Source organism: Acanthaster planci, linkage group LG04 (assembly GCF_054643075.1).
Source record: "Acanthaster planci isolate LZ-2023a linkage group LG04, COTS_SCS, whole genome shotgun sequence".
Taxonomy (NCBI): Eukaryota; Metazoa; Echinodermata; class Asteroidea; order Valvatida; family Acanthasteridae; genus Acanthaster; species Acanthaster planci.
The window spans coordinates 16298495-16321068 of record NC_141780.1 but is presented as its reverse complement, the minus strand read 5'-3'; the positions used below and the strand labels follow the sequence as shown (position 1 = coordinate 16321068).

At 42.4% G+C, this 22574-nt stretch overlaps 1 protein-coding gene across 6 annotated transcripts; it reads left to right on the top strand.

The window, feature by feature from the left end:
• Nucleotides 1-1014: 1014 nt before the first annotated feature.
• Nucleotides 1015-22072, top strand: LOC110973994 (rab GDP dissociation inhibitor alpha-like). Of its 6 annotated transcripts, XM_022225269.2 has the most exons (11): nucleotides 1706-1828; nucleotides 2341-2440; nucleotides 6757-6945; nucleotides 9254-9361; nucleotides 10729-10831; nucleotides 13587-13721; nucleotides 15264-15456; nucleotides 15666-15797; nucleotides 16145-16422; nucleotides 16713-16912; nucleotides 17616-22072. In XM_022225269.2, the coding sequence occupies exons 3-11, from the start codon at nucleotides 6901-6903 to the stop codon at nucleotides 17757-17759; spliced, it is 1338 nt and encodes a 445-aa protein (XP_022080961.2). In that variant the 5' UTR covers nucleotides 1706-1828; nucleotides 2341-2440; nucleotides 6757-6900; the 3' UTR covers nucleotides 17760-22072. The 6 variants fall into 6 exon arrangements, with proteins under 6 accessions (XP_022080963.2, XP_022080961.2, XP_022080965.2 ...); XM_022225271.2 differs by lacking the exons at nucleotides 1706-1828; nucleotides 2341-2440 and adding an exon at nucleotides 1015-1158; XM_022225273.2 differs by lacking the exon at nucleotides 2341-2440 and having other exon boundaries at nucleotides 1737-1828.
• Nucleotides 22073-22574: the final 502 nt, after the last annotated feature.

Genomic DNA, 22574 nt, shown 5'->3' with positions numbered 1-22574 from the left:
TGTTTAAGCTGTTCTTAATTCAGCCTGCGGGCGGAATATTTCGGATGTTTTTGGAAAATGGAGGAATTCCTCAGGTTTTTGTAACGAGGAGAATTGGTGATTCTATAGTCTCAGACTAGCTGGGGCTAGTCTAACTGGACTACCTCCGTAGCTTTGGAGGATTATAAGGAGGGATTCCTGTAGACTGGCTGCGCCCCAGTCTGGGGCTAGGGCGATACTCAACCCTTGATTCGACGAACATAGTCGGAATCATCGGGTCTAGTATCCAGACTACCATCATTGCACCAGTGCATATATGGGCGCTGCATACTCCCAACTGTAAGCCACGCTCCGTGTGACAGGTCCTGATATTTTCAGGTTTGTAACGCTGAAGAATTTTGAATATGCCCACATGTATTTTGCCTGAAACTGCGCTTTGTCAATCAAATCCTCACTCAAAAGTCGTCAAAACTATCATAACATGCTCGATGGTTTTGGACCATGTACAAGCTACTTTTGGCAAAATTCAGACCTTCCTGCTTCTCTCTACCTTCTCTTCTCTCCCTGCACATCTGAGGCTGCTGCAGATTGTAGCGCATCTCCGTTGAGATAGAAGACTGGTTTCTGTCCCAGTCCTAGCTTCGAACGTATATAATAGGGACGGTGATCAGTTGTGATTAGGCAGTGATGACGTACGATGCATTGCGTCATCGGAAACCCCGACTCTATGGGCTGTTTACGACATTCACGGGGAACCAACGTGGCGCAGCAAAATCGTACCCATGGGAATTAGGTTGCATAATTAAACTATTTCTACTGTGACTGGACGGGAACCAGTCTTCCGTGTGTAATGAAACAGAAGTATGTATTAGTGCCAGTCTATTTCATTAAAGGATAAAGGTTGAGTCTGTATGTGATGAATATGGATCAATGACCTGCATCACATGACCTATCACGCGATATAATGTACATGCACAAGCACTACGCGAGGCTAAACGTACTACTAAAGTACCAGTACTCTCACCGTTGATATGGCCGCGGTCTAACTACTTTTATCAGGGGAGCCCACTATCAGTATACACTGGCTACGACACACCTACAAGAGTATATCCCGTTTGAGGAGTTTGTTTGCAGTACTAAGAAGAAGAAGGTTTATGCATTTGAACAAGGAGCGAAGAAGTAAGCCTGTAAAAGACTTCCTACAGCAAAACTGAAGAAATAACAAGTTGATGCTATTGATGCGAACTCGCTCCAATGCTCCAATTTCGCATCCTAGGGTCGATTGTGAATGTTTATATTAAACTACTATTTTGCATACAAAGGCCACGCCTCAGTTGTGGGGGATTCTCAAGACGGTAGAACGAGCCGTCGATTGGTGAAATGAAATCACGAGAGGGCGCAATAGAAATCGGCGCGTGGCGTATGCCGATCAAGTCGGCTATCGAGTTCTGCCGTCTTGGCCCGAGACTACAAGCACACAGACTCCTGACCAATCAGACCCGATTAAACTGCCTCGTATTCATGTGCCAGCGAGTGCTTTACGAAACAGGCATTATCGCTTCTCGGCGGGCATTATCAAATGTCAATACACGGTCACGTGATGCGTTTCTGCTAATTGGAATAGAAAAACTGTCCCAGGTATTTATGAATAGGTATTTATTCGAATAGTTGTTAATGCCTGCATTGGCCAATCAGCGGCGCGTGCAATGCAAGGTCTGGGCAACGTTGAGGAGCGCTTGTGGCGTGTCTTAGGGCGCGCGTGGTTAGATCGCTGGAAGGTCGAGTGGCGGTAACATCACTAGACACTTTGTGGAGCACTGCGTGCGGCCCGGACACACTGCGACAACTGGTAGGTGTAGCAGCAAGCCGTGATGGGATCTGAATTAGATAAAAAATAGAGCTGGGAGTAGGTTGTGAGCCTAGGGTGCGAGCTAGTGGTCTGTGGTATTGGATTGCTTGTCGTCTGTAAACACCATTAGTGGAGTGACGATTGAAGGCAATCCTATTATCTTTGTGCTAGCTGGCCTCGAGGATTACTTCTGCAAATTTAAGTTCTCTATGAGCTAGGGCTGGTAATTACCCCTTTCGCTACTTGCTGGTATGAGGCATCTCTTGGTTAGGCCTATAGATTGCTGTTTTAAAGCTAGTCGGGTGGTTAGGTTTACCACAAGAGGCATATTGCATTACCTGTTGGGGTATATTGTGTAAATAAACTTTTTGTTATCCATATACCTCATTTACAATAAACATTTACAATGCAATACAACGAAACAATTACTTGATTAATTGCACTTGGAAATCCTGCGTCACTTTGAGGATGATTTTTAAGAGATTTCCTCTATTCAATTGCCCTATTGCCAGATTTATCCTGTAAACTTTCACCTCGCGAACTACTAGCCTTAGTCCACCGTTCGTTAGCTGATATTCCCCTTGTGTCTGGGTAGCCGCTCATCCTTGTGAGGTAAGGCCAGGTCTAACTCCGATCTCCGATCAAGCTGGTCTACTGGGTCCGCCACAAAAGGTGTCAGTTTCCACCACAAACTGTGTCGGAAGTGGAATGCTTAGGATCGATTTGTTGTAATTTTTATATGTTTGTAGAAAGGAATATATATTAAGAAATTCTTGCGAAAATTTTACCAGTAAACTTCATTGACATGTCCTGTGAGGATAACTTGTGACAAGTTAAGTTCTGTTTAGCGATTATTGGCAACATTTTAAGATATACAAGAACTTGGTGAATGTGTAGGGTGAAGAGAGGGCAGTGGAATGTCTGGCTGCTAGTCTTCAGCTGAGTGATGCCCTGCGAAGTCTTGGTGGTGGTTCAAAAAGTTTCACTTAAAGTGAGCTTATGAAGGTGTAGGAGAAGAGGTCCGGACCAGTGGTCAGCTGGCCCCAAATTATCTTGTTGAGTTGAAAAACAGGCGGCATGGACTTAAAGAAACTCTACAGGAGTTGGACCTAGCAGTCCGTGATCTTGCTTTGGAGGCTTACCCTGAAATCCCTGAAGAGACTAGTAGTGGGACTCAAATCCGGACGGCAGTGTTACTTGCGATACCGTTGCTGGGTGAAAGTTATATCTTACAAGAAGTCTGCTAAAAGGTGTACCCCAGCCAGGAAATATGCTTTCGTTTTTAAAACTTAAGATTACACATATTTTGAGACAATTGATACCTTTTACTCGTTCGGCCAGGCTTTGAGCATGATTATATATGACGTATGCAGGTACAATATTTATTTCGTGTAGTAAGTTACGAGATAGCGTTTTCCACGTGAACTATATTTTTCTAAAACGACCAATCCTCGTCATTAGAGGTACAAATCCAGTGGAATTAAGTGAATTCAGTAAAATACTAGCGCATACGTCCGACATTACAGTGAAAGACTGTTGACTTAAAGAAAAGTGTTTGTCAAGACGATGATAATGCGGCTGCTGATGAAGATGACGACAACGACTCTTTATTTCATTGTACATTATTTGCAGGTCCGGAAAACCCTATCAATAAGGACAAGATAAACAATACAATCAATATCAATGCTTTGTAAGGAGTAATCTCATGAAAATAAGTTTTCAAAAATTATAGTGATTCATAAATGGATGTATCAGGATTACCAGCTTATTCTAATGTTGTGTATAATGTTGAGGGCGTGCTCTCCTAAATTAACTCGTAGGAATACGACCCAACGACGAAGAGGTAGGTGTTACAAATAATCATGTCGACCCCCCCCTCAATTTATACCTTAAGTTGTGGTGTGCTGCACATTGTTCTCGTAATGTGTCGTGTCCCTACACAAGAAAGCATGTTACAGACAAAAGGTAACATCTCTAGATGATGATGTGATCAGAAGATGTGACATTAAAGATGTATCTTACAAATCCCCATATCTCCTAAAGTACATGTCCAATTTGGATGTAATTTTGCAGATAGCTAGGTGGGAAATGCTATAGACAAAATCTATACCATTAGATGACGACGTCATCAAGTGAAAAGTCATTTGACATTATAGGTGCCTGACTTAAAGCCTTATATCTCCTCGAGTACATGTCTGATTGGAGTGAAAATTTGTAGGTACCTAGAAGTGGACGTGTTGTATATTAACACTGATATCATGAGGTTATGACATCATCAAAAGACGCGTCACGTGACATTAAAGTGCATCCTTTGAAGCTCAATATTTCCTGACGTCCATGACCCATTGAGTTGATACATAGGTGTGTCATTTAAAGTACAGGTCATTGGGTTGAATCTTTGGAGGTTTCTGGAAAGGGAAGTGCTATAGACAAAAATTGACATCATCTGAACATGACTTCATCATATGACAAGTCACGTGACGTTTAATAAAGGTAGACCCTTTAAAAGCACTATATCCCCTGAAACACATGTCCAGTTAAGTTGAACTTTCAAATGTATAGAGAGGGAAGTGTTATAGTTTACAGGCTAAAGGAATCAAGCAACCCTTGGATTTGTTTGTCAGCTTTAGACTTTCAGACTTATAGCAATCATTTGCAAATTGCCTTGACAAACCGAGTGGACAGTTACTCGGCTTCGGCCCTTTTATTTCTCATAGTTCACAAATAGAAGCAGCGATGTAATCCATTTCAGGTGGCAGCGTACACCACGTTTCACAGGGATGCTAGAAATGCTCAAATCATAAACAATTTTGAGGTCTGATATGAAAATTACTAACTTGATAGCTTATACTTGCACGTATTCAATCTCTGAAGAACATTTACAGTTGAATCCAGAGGAAGGGTCTGGGCACGTGCATGTTCCCTTTCGCCAGTTTTGATGGGAAACAAAACCTAACTTCTCACTGTACATGGTATTTGAGCGCATCTTTATCCAATTATCCTGGGTGCTTTTCTTCATCTATCTCGATGCCTATTTCTTCATTTGTCCCTGACGCCAACTTGTTCGTTTCTCCCCGATGAATATTTCTCCATTTATCCCCGATGTCCATTAATTTTACTTGTTTATTGGGATCCCTTTGTTTTCATTTACCCTCGATGCATATTAAAACACACCAGACGCATACCACAGTTTGTGGTACTTGCTGCTTCATCGGACTCCATGTACCAGTACTTTCATATGAATTAATAATGCCAAATGCAAACAATATGCACGGTAAAATACTTCCAAGCATTGCGAGTACCTGGTTACGATGTGATCATGAAAATGCATGATTCCAGATTTAGGCCCTATGCAAGACCATACATATACAGATACACCCATAAAGTCAGAGTCAGATGTAGCAAGTACGGCTAAGTCAGTTGTTGAAACACAGGTGCCCGAAGTTCCATTTTCAAAGTCATTTTCCGCAAAAAAGGGAAAAATAAACGACATATAGTTTCCTACCGTTTGTTCAGCAGAACTTTTGAAGTTCATGCAGCTGCACGTTGTTTGTCAATCCATGAATAGTGTAAACATCCTGCACTTTTCTGTTCATTAAGCTCTCACACCCCTATGAGCAGCCTCTACTCTATGGCTGAAATCCAGCCCAGAGGACAGTTCATCAAAGTTACAACCTGCTATCGCTCGCAGCGTAGACATGTATAAGCTTAAAAATCCAAGGTCGTTTCTGAGTTTTGGTAATTTTAAGTTTTCTTTCATACCAAGAAATAAATACATCAAGCCAAATTGATTTATATGACTTTCCCCAGTAATTCGCACGAGTTTGGAAACACTGACAAAAAGCAATATTTGTATTGTTACTACTGTATTGGAAAATGAATACTAATGCATAACCACATGCAGTAAGAAATTTAAATGATTCGTCCACGTAATCAGTACTTTTATTCAATTAACAAGGCCAAATGCAAACCACATGTACAATGAAATGCCCCCATACAATCGGAGTATTTGATTATGATCATGAATATTCATCATCCAAACTACATGCAAGACCATATGGCAATAGGCTTACGTGCAAATCCATACAAACCCACGTGAAGGTCAAGTACGTTTTGTAGCAATGTGACCCCACTACTGTGATGTACGGCGATCTGGAGATTGCGTGGGGTACGGAAACAAGTCTGTTATCGTGCAAAGCGCCATCTATAATTTGATGCCGCGAAATCACCGAGCGCCCAGTTCGCTCTGTGCTCGCTGCCACCATAGGCATGCAGGGCCTCGATCTCGATCTTCACACCGTGCAAGCCGGCTCAGTGATTCCTGTGATGTTGCTTAGTAATTCTCCGCGTGCTGTGTCAGCTCTTGTACCATGCCATTGGACAATAGTTGAAAAGCTGCGTTGACGTGATTCTGACACGATTCTACAAGCTACCAGATCGAGGCTCTGAATATAATATCAAATCAGTGCTCTGAAAAACGTGATTGTCGAGCTTTCGGTAACTGAGTACCTTCCTCACGGCAAGCAGATTCAGCTGAACTGATCTGTGAACTGAATCCACTTGCCCTGAAGAAGGTATTCAGTTACCGAAAGCTCGACAATCACTTATTTCAGAGCACTGATTTGATATTATATTCTTGTCGATATCCTGATCACGGTGCTATGCAGCCCTTCCATATTTCTCAGATCGAGGCTCTGCATACCTGTGGCAGGAGCGTGCAATGAGCGAATGTCGTGTCAAAATATTTCAGTTACTACTGTGCATTCATGGCATTGTGGAGAAATCTACACGCTAATTGCCTCATTAATTAACAGTAACCTGGAGAAGTTCGGTCTGTGTAACGGTCTCACTAATCCTAATACCAATATCTTTCTTTAGTTAGGGTTACTCAGAAATAAAACCAAACAACTTTTTTATCAATTCCACAGCGAAGGTAGGGGACATCAGGGATTTGAAACAGCCCTCTAGGATTCTACAGCGTGAACCAGGAAGTGGGAAAGTGCCCTTTTCCTCGAACAAAGCTGTTTTTGCTTCACCTCTTTGACAAGAGCTGAACTAGATCCTTTCTCACGATGGATGAAGAGTACGACGCGATTATTTTGGGCACAGGGATTAAGGTAAAGTCTGTGAAATATTTCCCTGCAAGATTTCAACCAATTTTGTTGGGCATTGTTCCTACCTCCATGATTTATCCGGTACCAGCAAATTTATACTACTAGACGATATTTCGCGGGCACATGTGCAGTAGCTGTTTTTCGGACTTTCTTGCAGGTTTGGTTACCATTATCTTTGCAACGTCGTAACCACAGAGCCGCGGTAGGAAATAAGACCATTTAAAAATTTTGGATTTTGTTCCGTAAATCTGTCCAGTTTTTGCCGTGTTGTGGGTGTGGAATTGTTTATCAGACCACAGAAAAATACAAAAATACTGCGGTAAAATGCAAATCCTCCGTTTATTTCAAGTTCATGGTTTGCAAAGTTGTTGGAGATCATGTATCCTGATCATGCTGATGCAGTCCCTGGGGTACTGCTGATGGGAGGGGTGGGATGGTCAGATGAGAAGCGGTATAAATGCCCATGGTTATACATTTTTCATAGATCCTCTTTTTCTAAGGTTTTCAATATTTATTTTTCGGCAAAAGCATGAAATTTGCAAAGAAAATTAGGGCTAGCCCTGGGCCTTTATCATTCATGTAACACTAGAGTAGGCCTAATAACCGACTTTCATTTGCAAACTAAAGTTGACCGAACTAACTACGGGGGAGTCCTGAAATTTGAAGTCCCTCGAGTAACGACAGATTTCCGACAAATTAAATTTAGATGTCACTTTTGACACCATTCGTTGTGACCACAAAATATAGACTGCATGTCCAAATGTCTAACACGGCGTCCACCATGAACGGATTCCCAGTTTCTCGTTGACGTTTTCTACTTTGCACATGCTTTGGCCGCAAAAAAGTTTCAAAACGCAACGTAAGGTTTGCAGGACATGTCAGAAAAACTTATGTAGTAAAATACAGCCCTCTTTTTACCACATAAGTTCTACTTTTTTGCATGAACTTTTTCCCATGCTGTTATGCACTAACGAAGGGTTGATAAGCATAGGTGGCGTGTTGAAGGCCATTTCACACAATAGTAGGTTGGTTATGGCCTGAATAATAATACATATATGCACAATTATCGAAAAGTTGCTCTTGTAGAAGCAAGGTTACAGTTGACAGACCCAAAATGAATTGGTTATAGCGCCCTCCATTATGAGTTTTGTTTGGCTAAAACATTTTTAGAACAATCTTTGAATTTTGGAGATTTAATTCTTAAAAACTCAAGGAAAGCAAAACCTTAGAACCTATTGACGGCTAGACGCGCTCGCACGACGTGACGGCATCATGAACAGGGCTGCATACAATATGGCAGGGTTGCACGATGCAACGCCACGACGACACGACGCAACGCATTAAATACAGCATTAAAGTACATGTAATGAGAAAAAAAGTGGCATCACGACGTGATCCAACGACGCAACAGAACCGTCGTAGCGTTGCGTCATGGCGTCGGGCGACGGTACGACGCGAATTTGGCGGTTATAGAACGCCATGATAATGGGCTTTTTGAAGACAAATGTAAAAAATGTGCAGAAGCTGAGATAAATGGCTTTGAAATTTGTGCCTCTGTACAGTTTCAACTGACTGCTCAAGCTTTGTGTCTCAGCGTTATTTATGCGCATGTACACATAACTAATAATTTACATGTATGAGCGAAGGTCGGTTGACTTCAATTAGGGCCCTTTCCAATACTCGACTTGGGCTCCGTCTCAGGCTTCGTTCCCAAAACCAATCCCCGATTGTGGGCCTGAAGCGTTTAAAATAAATTGGATTACTGTAATTTCTGGCTCTCTTGCATCTTATTTAATGTTTTGTGGCACTGTTAGACTAATTACTGCGCTTACAGCTTCAAAGTCAGCTAGTTAAAAAAACAGGTGAAGCCTGAGACGGAGCCAAAATTGAGTATTGGAAATCCGCCCAAGCCTGTGACGCGCTCTGTAGGCCAGTAGGGATTATTAAACTCTCTCGTATCCAGGTGCCAGAGTGTTTTACGCTACGACCATTATCAAATTTCAATACATGTTCACTTTGGAAGTTGTTGAACAGAACAACTATCTAGATCAGCCAAAGTTTGAAATATTAGCTAGGATTAATGCAAATGTCAGTTAACAGCGTGTACGAGAAGTATTAAAATAATGTGACAAAATTATTGCTCCACACGTCAGTTTTAGATCGTTTTGACAGTTTTTGCGTACCTAATCTTATGATTGGCTATCTGATCACGTGGCGTCTCCTATCCATTGAAGTTGCGAAGCCTCATTTCCGTCAGCATGAATTTCTTTCTGTGTAGGCGTAAAAAAAATTGCCCTGTTTTGTTTGTCAGGAATGTATCATCGGTGGACTGCTGTCTGTGTCGGGAAAGAAAGTGCTTCACATGGACAAAAAAACGTACTATGGTGGCGAGAGCGCATCTATAACACCGCTTGAAGATGTAAGTGAAAACAAACTTTGGCTGCGTTTATTCTATTTCTGTCTAAAAATGCATACGACAGAAAGTGTCTTCCTGCACAGGTAGGATTGTAAGGTCCAAAAGTCTCCGGTTTCTGGTCAGGAGCTAACTCCAACAGTGGTGACGCGGCTTGTTGTTATTACCCTCACATGCTTTCTGGAAATGATGTAAGTATAACGTGCGAAAAGTCCATCGTGACTGCATGCTCTCTAACGCCAGCCGCTACCAACGCTAGAATAGACTGGCCCCGCACTTTTTACTGTTTAAAGGCGTTTTCAGCTTGTATACAGAAACAAGACCACCTCGTTTGTCTGGTTCCCAGATGTAAATGTATAATACAGAAATGATGTCATCTGAAAAAGTGCCCAACTAAATGTATGGGGAACTAGAGGTACTCAGTCCTTTACTGTACATATTACTCAACCATGCCTCATTGAAAACACGTTAAAATTGCGCAGTAGCAGGATTCCAGTCAAATTAAGCATCGTTAGGGCATCGTTATACAAGAAAACCTCTTTATTTTGCCAACGCGCAGGTCTACGTCGCGCTGACCAGAAACCAGAGACTTTCTGGGCCTAACGTAGTCGGGAAGTAAAAATGAGGGTCATACGTCAAAGAGGAAGTCTTGAGAGAGTTTTAACAGATGGGTGCAAAGTACGAGTGCACCAAAAGGACCTGCATAGAAGACAAACATGAAAAGCACTGCAAGACTGGTTTTTTTTCGTCGTTGAAATTTTATCTAGAGATGATGGATTCCTTTAGTGCCGTGGTTCATTTTAGGATGTGGGATGGGGGAAATGTCACTGAGGAAAAGTAGTAAACAGAAAATTTTGTGAAAATTTGTCTGTGGAGACCTTGGGCTTTGTGCAGGGATTTAAGCAGGAAAGTTTTCTGCACTCTTTCTGGCCCATCGTGCCTGGCACGATGTACATATGCGCCTGGTCTTGAATGTAAAAACAATGTCGGGAACAAAGACGCAAAGCTGCCAGAATAATGTCACAATGTCACGTTATACGTTCCATGTACAAATGTTCCATGTACATGCCATTAGAAAGCTCTCTTTCTGCTGAATCAAAAAAAAATACCAATATCTCAGTTTTTGAAAATTCCGACTTTCAATACATTTTGTGGTGACAGGTCACAAATAACCGTAAGAAAATAAAAGTTCAATATCAATTCATGCAGTTTTTGTTTAGAATTATTCAAACTTTAAATAGATTTCAATTGAAATGTTATAAAAGCAACGTTTAAAATAAAAGGAAAGTGAGGTTTCCAATACTACACCGAATATGAAAGGTTCGGGGAACGACATAAAGCCTATTGATAGGGTGTTTTCTCCTACTGTACAGCTGTTCACGAGGTACGGCAAGCCGCAGAGTGCATTTGACGAATCCTACGGAAGAGGCAGGGACTGGAACGTAGACCTCATCCCCAAGTTCTTCATGGGCAGTGGTAGGTAGCACAGGTAATTGTCCATACAAGCCTGCCCCGCAGTCCACGTGTTCGTCTTCAAGGAGCCTGTCCATGGGCACGTTAACACTTGCGCCAAGCGTCGCGTATCTGTCCAAATCGTTCCCAGGGCGACTTCGGCCAAACGCAATGTACAAGTGTGTTGTGTTAATGGTATCGATTTGTATGTCCGTGTGAAACGCATTAACGCATCGTGTACGCAACTCACCCCCAAAACGTACATAATAAGGCACCTTCAGTCGTAGATATCAGAGGCAGTGCCATGTGGGTCTGAATGGTAATGTATGTTTTTGTGTCGTAAAGAGTACACCATACTTGAACGACTCTCATATTTATGAACCTCAAGAATCCTATAATTACGCCTATCTCATCGGTCTGGCCAAACCCATGCTGTGCCGAGCAAAATCTAACGCAATGCAGCGGTTGGACCCTTCTGAATTCCAGTGTTGTAGTCGAGTACTTTCGAGTACCAACGTTCTCCGCAGAATACTGAACTGGGTAAGAGGGAATAAAGCCAGAGTGCACAGGCATTTGATGGTAAATGTGCAAAGGTAAGATTACAAAATAAATGTTAGACTTCAGACACTCCCAGTTGTGTAAAATTTAAGTTTTAAGGAGAGACGTACTCGGAAAGTACTCGGCCGAGTACTCTCCGAGTACTTTTGTCCTAAAAAGTTAATTTTAATCAAACAGTGATGGTCTGAAATCATTATGTTGCTTTGCAATCTTACCTTTATGGATGTACCATCAAATGCCGATGTACCTCAGCTTTGTTCCCTCCTAACTAGTTAAATATTTGGTACAGAACTTGGTTTTCAAAAAGTACTCGACTACATCACTGCTGAATTCCATTCTTATGGTGAAGCAAAACTATATACGCGTGCGGCTATCTTGGCTGGGACCCTTGCGAGTGCTGTGTGAACCAGCCCAGAGTGTCAATGACTGTTGTAAAGCATCGTAGCGGTCTGTCATCGCTGGGTCTGAACCGTTTGCCAGGCGAGACACCCCGTGTTCCCCGCTGCCCTGGTCCTGTGCTGAACCAGTGTTGCATTTTGCGGCGATACGATCATAGCGCTCATCACATCGCATTCTAAGCGGCAGTGCGGTCGGTGCGACATACCGTGGCCCTGTCAAGCTGTTGTCGTCGCGGTGGCCCGCCCGATGAGTCTGTACCGTACCATATTCACTCTGTCTGACTGGACTGCTCAATGGTCCCGCCAAACCGTAGGTTAGATACATAAATCTTCGCCCCTATTACTTTGCATATCATGTGTTACACCGTTAGTTAAGCTGCACCTCCTTCGATACCACTTTGAGCTGTTTAAGCAATAGACTCATAATAGAAAAGAAGTGAGAGCAAGAACCAACCATACAGTTTGACTTCACCCAAACCCTTTGTATCCCGCTCATTTAATCGTTGGCCCTGAATATCACATGCTATAGGGACAATAACAAAAGTTCATGCTTCCATGGTCCTGATATTAGGGGAGCGCAACAGTACTCAAGTCGGGATCTCTGTGACGTCTTCGTTTTTGCTTTGGACACGTACCGAGATCGAGCACCGTCATTTGATTCGCGCCCTCTTGTGTCCACCACACTATGAGTTCAGTTCAGAAATCCTAACTTGACGAATCTGCCAACTGTTTGTACACAGCGAATGCGCTCATCTACCAAAAGTGGTAGCAGCCAATAAAATTGGCGGACTTCTTTTAAGGTCGTCCATACCTGCATTATAATGAACGAGTCCACAAGTCTAACTACTTTGATTGGTGAAAGTTTTGTATACGTCATGTCGTTCATATGCAATTATGAATAACTATGACAGGAGGTCCGATTGGCTTATTCGTCCAGTCGGACTTGACTGGTGACGGACACACAGCTGAGTTCGGGAAGCTTGTTCCCGCTTGTTCGTGAGTCGGCCGCTCGAACGCCGGGAACAAACAACCGGTTATCACATGCAACATGGCGGCGTCCATGTACGTTATTCGAGAGTTAAGGTTTGGATGGGCTGAATTCTTTTCTATATAAACAGGAACATTCGTTTCTGTGTTTCGGAAAATAATTAGTGTTAATTTTGCAAAACTTCCCATTGTCTACATGGTCTATAGCTTTGGAAGCCAACTCTCTACTTTTTGCAGCTGTTCAAAAATCAAAATCTCACGAGTTTTTCCGTGAGTTTCCTGTAAAACCAAAACGAGGAGGTGGCGTGTGATCCTGTTCCAAGAACAGTATTCTTGAGTCTTGTTCCCGCCGTTCGAGCGTGAGAACAAGAAACCCGTGTTAAGAACAGGCCAAGCGAACTCGACCACGTTGTACAATAAAGGATTTCAAATGAGGGCGCCTTATGAGGGTCTTGCAAGCTGCCCGGCCGAGCGCGAAGAACGTGTAGTGCACGCGTACAGGCTGAAGGGGAGGCTGTCTTCATTCGAGTGCGCATGGGCACGATGCGACAACGTGTTTATTTATCCGATGAGTTCTTCCGGAAATCCTAGCACGCCGGAAAAATGAGACCACGAGAAGAGGCTTGAAAGTTTGGGTCAGGCCTCATGCTCGGAAAATGATTTTGTTTGGGACCATTCTACCATGTGTAAATATTTCAGAGAGCAATGTTAGCATGAAGGGTTACTCAAGTTTGCCTGAGAGGGCCGTGCGAGTCTTTCATTCGCACCTTGGAGATCATAAGCTGTCAAAGTGCACCCTACCTATTTGATGCGTCCTGTCGTCTGTTCTGTTGCAGGAGACCTTGTCCGAATGTTGATACTCTCTGGTGTGACCAGGTACCTGGAGGTGAAAAGAGTCGAGGGTAGTTACGTGTTCTACAAGGGCAGACTGTCACCCGTTCCCGCGTCTGCTAGGGAGGTGATGGCATCTCGTGAGTGTGGCAGCCTCGCGGGTCGGATTCTTGCTCGGGCCATGCATGTGCCTCTATCTGGCATCAGCTGACATCGGTGTTTACTTTCCATTTGACTAACTGCTCTTTGGAAAGTGAAAATGAAAAATCTTGTGTAGCATCAAGTACCAACTACCTAGTTGCTTTTTTTGCATGTCTTGCATGTTTCTGCTTTCTCTGTGAGAGCCTTTTCGAATTTTGTGCCCAGTGAGATTGCATGTTTAACCTGTGTGCAGGCTCCACACCTATAGTTGTCAAGTTGCATATCTTGACATTGAGGATAAAGACTTTGTTTGAAATTCAAAGAAAGCATCATGGATGATTCGGCAGTAACTGTCACTGTTTAGCCATCCTGCGGGCCAGTCATTAAGAAAGGCTGTGGATTTAGTCGATTTTTCCATCACAATTAAGTGACACCAGGGATAGCCCCTTGAAAGTTTTGCAACTCGTTTCTAATGGGGACCCCTATTGAATGGGGAAGAAAGTCCAGTCTTAGAGGCAGCGGGAAACCGGAGTACCTGGAAGAAACCTGCGAGAGCGAGTATGGACTGGAAACCAAATGTTGCGTGGGCCAAGCCGGGACTCGAACCCGGGCCTCATTGGTGCAAAGCGAGTAAAGAACCGCTACGCTATCCCGCTCCCCCAGAGTCCGCTCAGAGTCCAAAAGCTATGTATACTGCAGAACCTGTTATACCAGGCACGAAATGGTACAGAAGGTACCCCCCAACAGGTCCAATCCCTATACACACTATACACACTCCAACCTATTGCCACTTAAACACATCCCCCTAGATGTCTGAAAAGAATTCCTGAGATACCAGTATAACAATGACCAACACAAAGGCGGGGTTCTCTTTGTCCCATAGTTTTCTTCACATGGAACCCGTTGTTCAGTGAGGGGCACCTGTAGGATAGATGAGGTAAATTATAGAACAAATAAACATTTCAGCAATCGTAAAATGGGGATTGGCAGAGTTTGCTGATATGGACAGGTTTATTCTGGCAGCAGGTTGTTCGTGTTTGTTCTCTGTAGGGAACCCTGAACGAATAAGCTTTTTACCCGTTAAAGTTGAATAAAATCCGGCACACTGAGTTCTTTAAATTCTCATGAACAACAATTCTCCCTACTAAAGACACTGTTGCTGCACCTCGTGATTCGGGGCAAGCTTTTGCTTTTAAGAGACGCCTTACACCAATACACTGGATAAGAAGGGCATAAGGAACCAGTGAGATGGTGGTTGCTATGCAAAAGCTTGCCCCGAAACACGAGGGGATAGCAACAGTGTCTCTGGTCTGGGGAATTCAAATTATGTTTATGTGAAATCAGATGACTCAGTTCGTGTACCAGATTTTATTCACATTTAACCCGCAAAAGGCATATTTCAGGTTGTCCTCTTGAAACTGTCTGACCATTCCCATAAAAACGCTATTACGATTTACAAAGCTCTCTCTCCCCCTTCCCCCTCTTTCTCTTTCCCTCTCTCTGGTTTGTCCCTATTCGTTCCTCCACCTGTGTACGTATAGCTGCGCTTTCTTTGTTAGAAAAGAGGCCCTTTCAGGATCTTATCAACTGTGTGATGGAGTACACAGAAGAGGACGGGGTGCCCAAGGAAGGCTACGTGAAAGGGATGAAAACAGGAGACTTCTTCAATCTCTTTGGCGTCTTTAACTTGCACGATCTCATTGGTCACGCCATGGCTCTTCACCCGGATGATGAGTAAGTTGCTGTGGATGGATTGAATTCAAACCCGCGGCGCTCAAACATGCTGCAGCCCTAGTGTTGTACTGTCATAGCAGTTTTGTGGCTTGGCCTACACTTTCTCTCTTCGCTTACTGTACTGCTGCCCCATGTCAGTTAGATAAGAGATTTGGGGCCCACATGCATGTACGTAAATCTTGTTTTTACGTTTTCTCCTATTTTTGCAGTTACTTTGAAAGTCCATGTGAAGACACCGTGAAGAGGATAAAGCTGTACTTTGACTCTGTTCCTATAAACGGGAAGAGCCCGTACCTGTATCCATTGTATGGCCTAGGGGAGCTACCGCAAGGCTTTGCCAGGTGAGAGTAGACGGTGTATGTTCCAACCCTTCAAAAAAGCACCAGATTTCATGCACCCAATGAAGAGGCCAGGGAACGTGAAGTTTGAGTAAAAATTTGGTTGAAAAAAGTTAAATTATTTAGCAGGGTGGTGAACAAGTTGACACAACACAAACCTTCAAAGTACTTATCCATTTCGGGCAATTTCAAGCCAATATTGAAGAAGCAGCTTCTGGAAAACATGCATAATTTAAAGGAAATGCAACTGACAGATCTAGATTTCAAGATATCCATCGCCAAAGACATTTGGAAGTCGTGACAACAATCCCCCCCCCGGGACCCATCTTGTGTTTATTTTCATTTATTAGGTTGAGTGCCATCTACGGGGGTACCTACATGCTGGACAAGCCCGTTGAAGAGATCGTGATGGACGGCGGCAAGGCGGTCGGGGTGAAGTCCGAGGGAGAGACTGCCCGCACCAAGCTTGTGGTGGGCGACCCGTCCTACTTCCCGGACCTGGTGAAGAAAACCGGACAGGTGGTGCGAGCAATCTGCATCCTGGACCACCCTATCTACTCAATTGGAAACGATCCGACGTCGACCCAGATCATCTTTCCTTGCCGTCAAGTGCCGGGCCGGGAGTCAGGTGAGTCAGGTGGGGGATTGTGAATTTGCCTGAGCTCGAGGAGTAGCTATGAGTTTAAATGTAGGGGCATAATACCTAGGTGGGATGTCACGGTTGAGTTCATTTGTCAAGTGTTAAGGTCGGCCACGTGGTCCCGATCCCGAGGACAGAGACGAAGTTTGAGTTGGAGACAAAAATAGAGATTTTTAAGCCCTGTATAACTCATTCAGCACAAGAGTACAGATGATCTAATCGCAAACAAATTTCTTCAAATGAAGTACACAAAAATGTTCACATCTGTTCTTTTTCAGATATTTACGTCTGCTGTGTGTCGTTTGCACACAACGTGGCCTCCAAAAATTTCTACATCGCTACAGCATCCTGCAAGGTGGAGACAAATGATCCACTGAGCGAGCTTCAAATTGCACTAGACCTCCTGAAGCCCATCAAGGCCCAGTTTAACTCGGTGTCAGACCTGTACGAGCCCATTAACGACGGCACAGACAACAAGGTAACCATGTTTTTGTTGTGGGCTTTCTCCATTTTTCATGTCTTGTTATTTTTGGATTGTTTCAACCTTTTCCTTCCTCCAGTTTTTAGAATCGGCTGAGAGATTTTTGGAAGATTTATTTCAAGACTGGGGAAGGTAAATCCCAGCCATTTTAACCTAAGTTTCTAACTTAGGTTATGATGGTGTTTAAAAGTCGGAGTTCAAGAGACTTTTGACAAGGTTCCTTCTCAGTGGTGGATTATGTGAGATATTCATTCCTCGAAATAAATCTTTTGGAGTTGGATCAAGATAGTATCTACAGATGTTTTACCATTTTTATTTGTTGATTATGCCCTTTTCAGAGGTTTTATTAGCGGGAACTCCTATTTCAGTGTTTTCCATGCACGCACGCATAGGGACTTCGTGTCCTTGAAGTAGCATTTTTTTCGAATTTATGAAATAACACCGATATCCCGCTGCATATAAGTTGTTTACCCTGACTTCCTGAGCATTTTGTGTCTGGAAGAAAGAAAAATCGTCAGATAGGAAAAAGCACACACATTGGCTAATCTGCAGACGCACCTTTCGACTCAGATTGGATCTGTCCTATTGGTTCACTTGCGATGCGATGTCATTCTCCAAAGACTTGGACCGGGTAGGATCAACAAAGGGCGGTGACTCCGTGTGACCTTTTGCAATTATTTTTTGTTTACTATTCAAACAGATCTTCATCACCAAGTCGTACGATGCCACGACTCATTTCAAATCTACTTGCAGTGACATCAAGGACGTCTACAAGAGGGTGACAGGGGAAGATGTGGACTTAACCGCAGCTGACCCCAGTAACCTTGAAGAAGTCAGCCAGTAAACTTCCCGCTGCATGCTTGGGACTATAATAGTTGAAACCCACTGCATTCTCGATTCCCTCTAACCCATACCCCCTGCTGCGCACCGTTTTTTTGTGCATCGAAAAATCAAGCTTTGCCAAATTAAATTAAAAAAACCCGAAGGTTAAGGCCTCTTTCTGTGCAGGGAATCCCACACTGCAAAAACTGGGGTGTTAAATTAACCCCCCTCCCCATGTTATCAACACTTTTCACTGGTGTTAAACACCCTATGATGTGGTCATCTGACAAAAACGTTTTGATTTTAACACCACAGTTATTGCAGTACGCAAGAGTACGATTAACTGTAACATTAGACCGTACTCGGAACAAAAGACCAAGCTGCTGGGAATTGCCAACTTTTTTCCAATTTTTTCAAGGCGGCAGGCCTGGCTGAAATACTTGGGCGTCAATAGATGTGTCCGTCAGATCCGAGTAAACCTGAGACAGTTATTCATGTGGGTGTAAACGTCCAGTAAATGAAGCTATGCTTTTGTGAAGAATTTTGAAAATGTAACATCTTGAAAACCATGCAGTTTTACGCCAAGCAACTTCAAATTACACCCAGCAGCAAGGGGTTAACCTTAAAAGAGTCAGGTTTTCAAGCCAATCTCACAGCTGGCGGGATATTCCGCCCTCTAAGAACTCGGCTGTGCCAGGTCCCATATTTTTAAGCCTGGCATGTTTGTAAAGACAATCCTTATCATTACACAAACCGCAAGAACGTTATGCCCCATTTGTCCAAAAACGGTGTAAAAATGACCGAAATGAGTTACTCTACAAACTCTAAGGGCTCATCTCCAGAGAAAATTGCACTACGGTGATATCGGAAAACATGCCGAGGAGGGGGGGGGTTCCGTCCCGACTCTTTTAGGGTTAATGCTGGACCGCCTCTGTAGGTTCATCTGTCAGTTATTGAGAGAAAAAATTCTCCATGCAGGCGCTGTAACTTGTGAGAAAAAGTAGTAAGTAGTATGTAGGCCTACACTGGTGCAGTGGCTTTATTAAGTCGCCAGTCGGTACCAGAAGGTGCCACAAAAAGGATATGAAATGGTATATTGGATACAAAAATACACGGGGCCTTCTGTTTTTCTCTTTGGTTTTTTAAGGCCATTAGATAACAGCATGCTCTAAAGTCATAAGGTCGGGCTAAGACAGGCTACTGGCGCATATGCAGCAGCTTGGAATGTGGATTATCATAATATGGATGTTGAGGCTGTACGCCGGTCGCTGAAACCATTCACTTTTAGTTAGCTGTTCAATTCGAATTATCGTCCAATTTAGGAAATTAATGCCTTTTGTTTGCATGCAGATATAATGAAGTACAACACAAAACAAATACGAAGAGAAAGTTAACCAACTTTACAAAGGACCTCATTTACAGAAAAGATGATATATCATTATAAATAATCATCATTAGCTACAGCATAACAAACCACCTGACTCTTCAATAACAAAAATAACTCTATATCTTTACATCTTTCATAAGCGGGGTAGAATGAGGAACAAAAGAGTTGGAAAAGCGACTTGTTCTGGCCCTCATTAACTGCCATCTGCGCCTACTTCTTAGCTTTATAATAATGACCCTTTAATGGACGGGAGCAATCGGCTACAGTTGCACTGGCCTAGGCAAGTACCCGTTCTTTATGTATTTGATTAAAGATCGACGTCATAAAATTCATGATAGTAATAGCTTACTTCGTAACTCTGTGCAGTTTCTACCTGTCTAGCTGTTTCGCGTGTTCATACCATACAGTGCTATCATGTGCTATGGTACTCAAACGCAAAATCCTCGCATCCACATCATTGAAAAACTTACGTTTTCTATTAAAAGGAATCACAATCTTTGGTTACACTTCAAGAGAGTAGCCTTTGTTTGGTTCCACCCAACGCAGGCGATCTTCCATTTCAGTACCCAAATATCTGTAACAATGTACAATACGTTCTCAATCGATTTGCCATATAAATACAACGAGGACATGCAGTAGGGTAAAAAACTTTCTTCATCCTAAAACAATTATCATTTCTTTCGTTTTCTTTGTGTTCAACACTAAATGATTTACCATGCATTTTTAAAAATCAATCAGTTCCAGTCACAATACTAGTGTTGCTTTTATACTAAACCGGGGAGATGTGTAGGCCCTATTTCAAAAATGTTTGTTTGTGTCGCTGAGTGAAGAGAACAGAGAACAGAAGTCAGCGCCAAACAGCCGGGGTGACGTGAAATTGCCCCTTTGTGTCGAGCGTATTTACAAAAAGCTGTATTGTGGCCCCTTAAGCCATGGACCAGTCATTGTGTGATAGTTACTTTGATTTAAACCGGCAAGGGCGCATATTGAAATTGGAGGACTGAGGACTGTTATTAGGTTAATGATGATGCGACCGTCAGGTGGCCAATAAATAGACCTGCAAAATGTGTTCAGCTGCTGGCTTCGTGTAGCACACCAAGTCGACCATGCTTTCTCCACATGCGCATTTATGGGGTGAACCGGTGGACATTTACTGCCTGAATTTCGGCGCCCGCCTAATTCTATAAGTACATGCTACAACAACTGACATAAAAATTCCCTGATGACATATGAGGGTCTTAATACTCAGACCCATGTTGGTGCGTTGTATTCGGAAATTTTTCAGCAGTAATGCAAATTCACTTAGGTATTTTTGCCCCTAAGGAAAGGGTGTATTTATGTCGTTCGTTAGAATCATTTGGGAGTTGGAAACACAATTAATTAAAATAAAACCTAAAAGAGTATCTTATATAGTTTAAATTATTAATTTTTAGGTCATTTGGAACCATTTTCTAAGTATGCTTTTACTGTGGGTTCGGAAACATCGTGTGTCTATTTTTTTCTTTCATGTAGCTGACAAACTTATTTTGAAGCTGAACAAGACAGTAATACCAATTATTTCAAAAAGCCATTCTTGTTGGTTTAAATTATGTTATGGTGAAAACGCGGCCATTTAAAAAAAAATTTCGGTTGGCTTTTTGGCCACTTTTATTTAGAAAAAAGTCATGCCTTCTCATAATTAATCACAATCCACACCATGACACTTTCATGCATCAAAGGCACAATTCTAGATCTGCTTCCACGTGTAAATACACACACGTAACACAAAGTATCCACTTTCTCTATCGATTAGTAAACATTGTTCAGGTGTGTTAAGAAGACATTAATGTATTGCTACTTGCGTGTAATGGTTGGGTAACAAGGTCAATGGCGGCCCGTTTAAAAGTTGTAGTTTTAACTGATGTCTTTCACTCTCTCTGGGATGCATTGGTAGTTTATTTGTTTGGAATTCGTGAACTGAAAAATCACAGTTATTTTCAAGGTGGGTTAAATAGCTATTCAGCTCTTTTTCCATTCATTTTTATTAAATTAAACAGGCCAGTAGTTAATTTTCGGCCTAAAGCATATTCTCTAAACTTACAGAACAAAGTAGTAATTGCACGGGCAATGACAGGGATATTTATACTTTTTATTTCTTATAATATCTAGTGGGCGTCGTGCCATCACATTTTTTGCTTGCACATTCTGCATTTGCCAAAGTTCATGGAAGAATTCCACTGACGTTTGCTTGAATCTTGATACGCCCAATGTTGTGAGTATGTGATACAGATTAGGATTTTTTAAAGGAGGGATTTTGGGGGGCACGATGAACTGAAAGTTATGAGTGTAAAATAGTGACGTCAGACCTGGTCAGTTCCACACCTGCACGTAAAGAGTATTATGAATTGGATGATCCTGTGCTGATTTTGAGTATTTAAGGTTAACGTACGTACCTGAAGAGTGGAGTTTGGAAGCTAGCTTTGACATTTGGTGTGATATGGCTGTGCTATAACAAATTTGGGACATGCTATAGATACCTTTTTTTCTGACTCTGAATATAATACTCATTTTTTGACTCAAGGCTTTGTTTTGGATTACAAACCAGATTCATAGGTTGATGCATATTTTAACATAATATTTAGATGCTTATTGTTTTTGCGTATTGATTTTTGTATTTGATTTGCTGTACTGACGATTGCAGATTAAACCACACCCATACGTACCGACACACCAACACACATACCAACCGTCATTTTAACACTTGCAGTAAGTCACAACTCGCCATTAAAGTGGTATGATACAAGGGCAAACATGTTTGGAAATTCTTCTGAGATTAACACGTCACAGCTACTTTAAAATAACAAGGTTTTGCACTGTAATATGAAATTCAGTAGGCTGTGTTTGTAAATTGTTTCTTGTTTAAAAAAAACCAAATGGTTAAGAGTTGAATAAAACTTACAAGGGGCTAACATTTGACTAACAGTTTGTTTCTTTCAGTTCACTAATGCAGTGTTCATCTTTTTGAATAATTCTGTTAATCCTCTATCAATGTTATCAAGAAAACGTAGAGTCTGTTGATGTGTTGCATAATTTCCTGGTGATTTTATCATCGACATAACAGACATCCTGAAGAGACCAAATGGAGAACCAACACAGCAGGGTGAAGTTGAGATGAAAAATTGTAATGGTTCAAACTCAAATTTATGCTCTGAGCTGCAGTGAACGGCAATGCTAGGCATCATAGTCGGCCGATAGGGTAGTCCAAAGGGTAAGAACGAACGAAATGCCGATGTTTTAGGTCCCCTCCTCGCCCCTGTACGCAAGGCGTACGCACACAAACTCAGTGGCTCCAACCGCTCCCCCTGTACGCACACGCAGTACACATCTTTTGACTTCTCGGGGTACCTTGCTTCAGCATCGTTACATGTCACAGTACATTGTACATCTAGTGTAGTATAGCATTGTTATTCG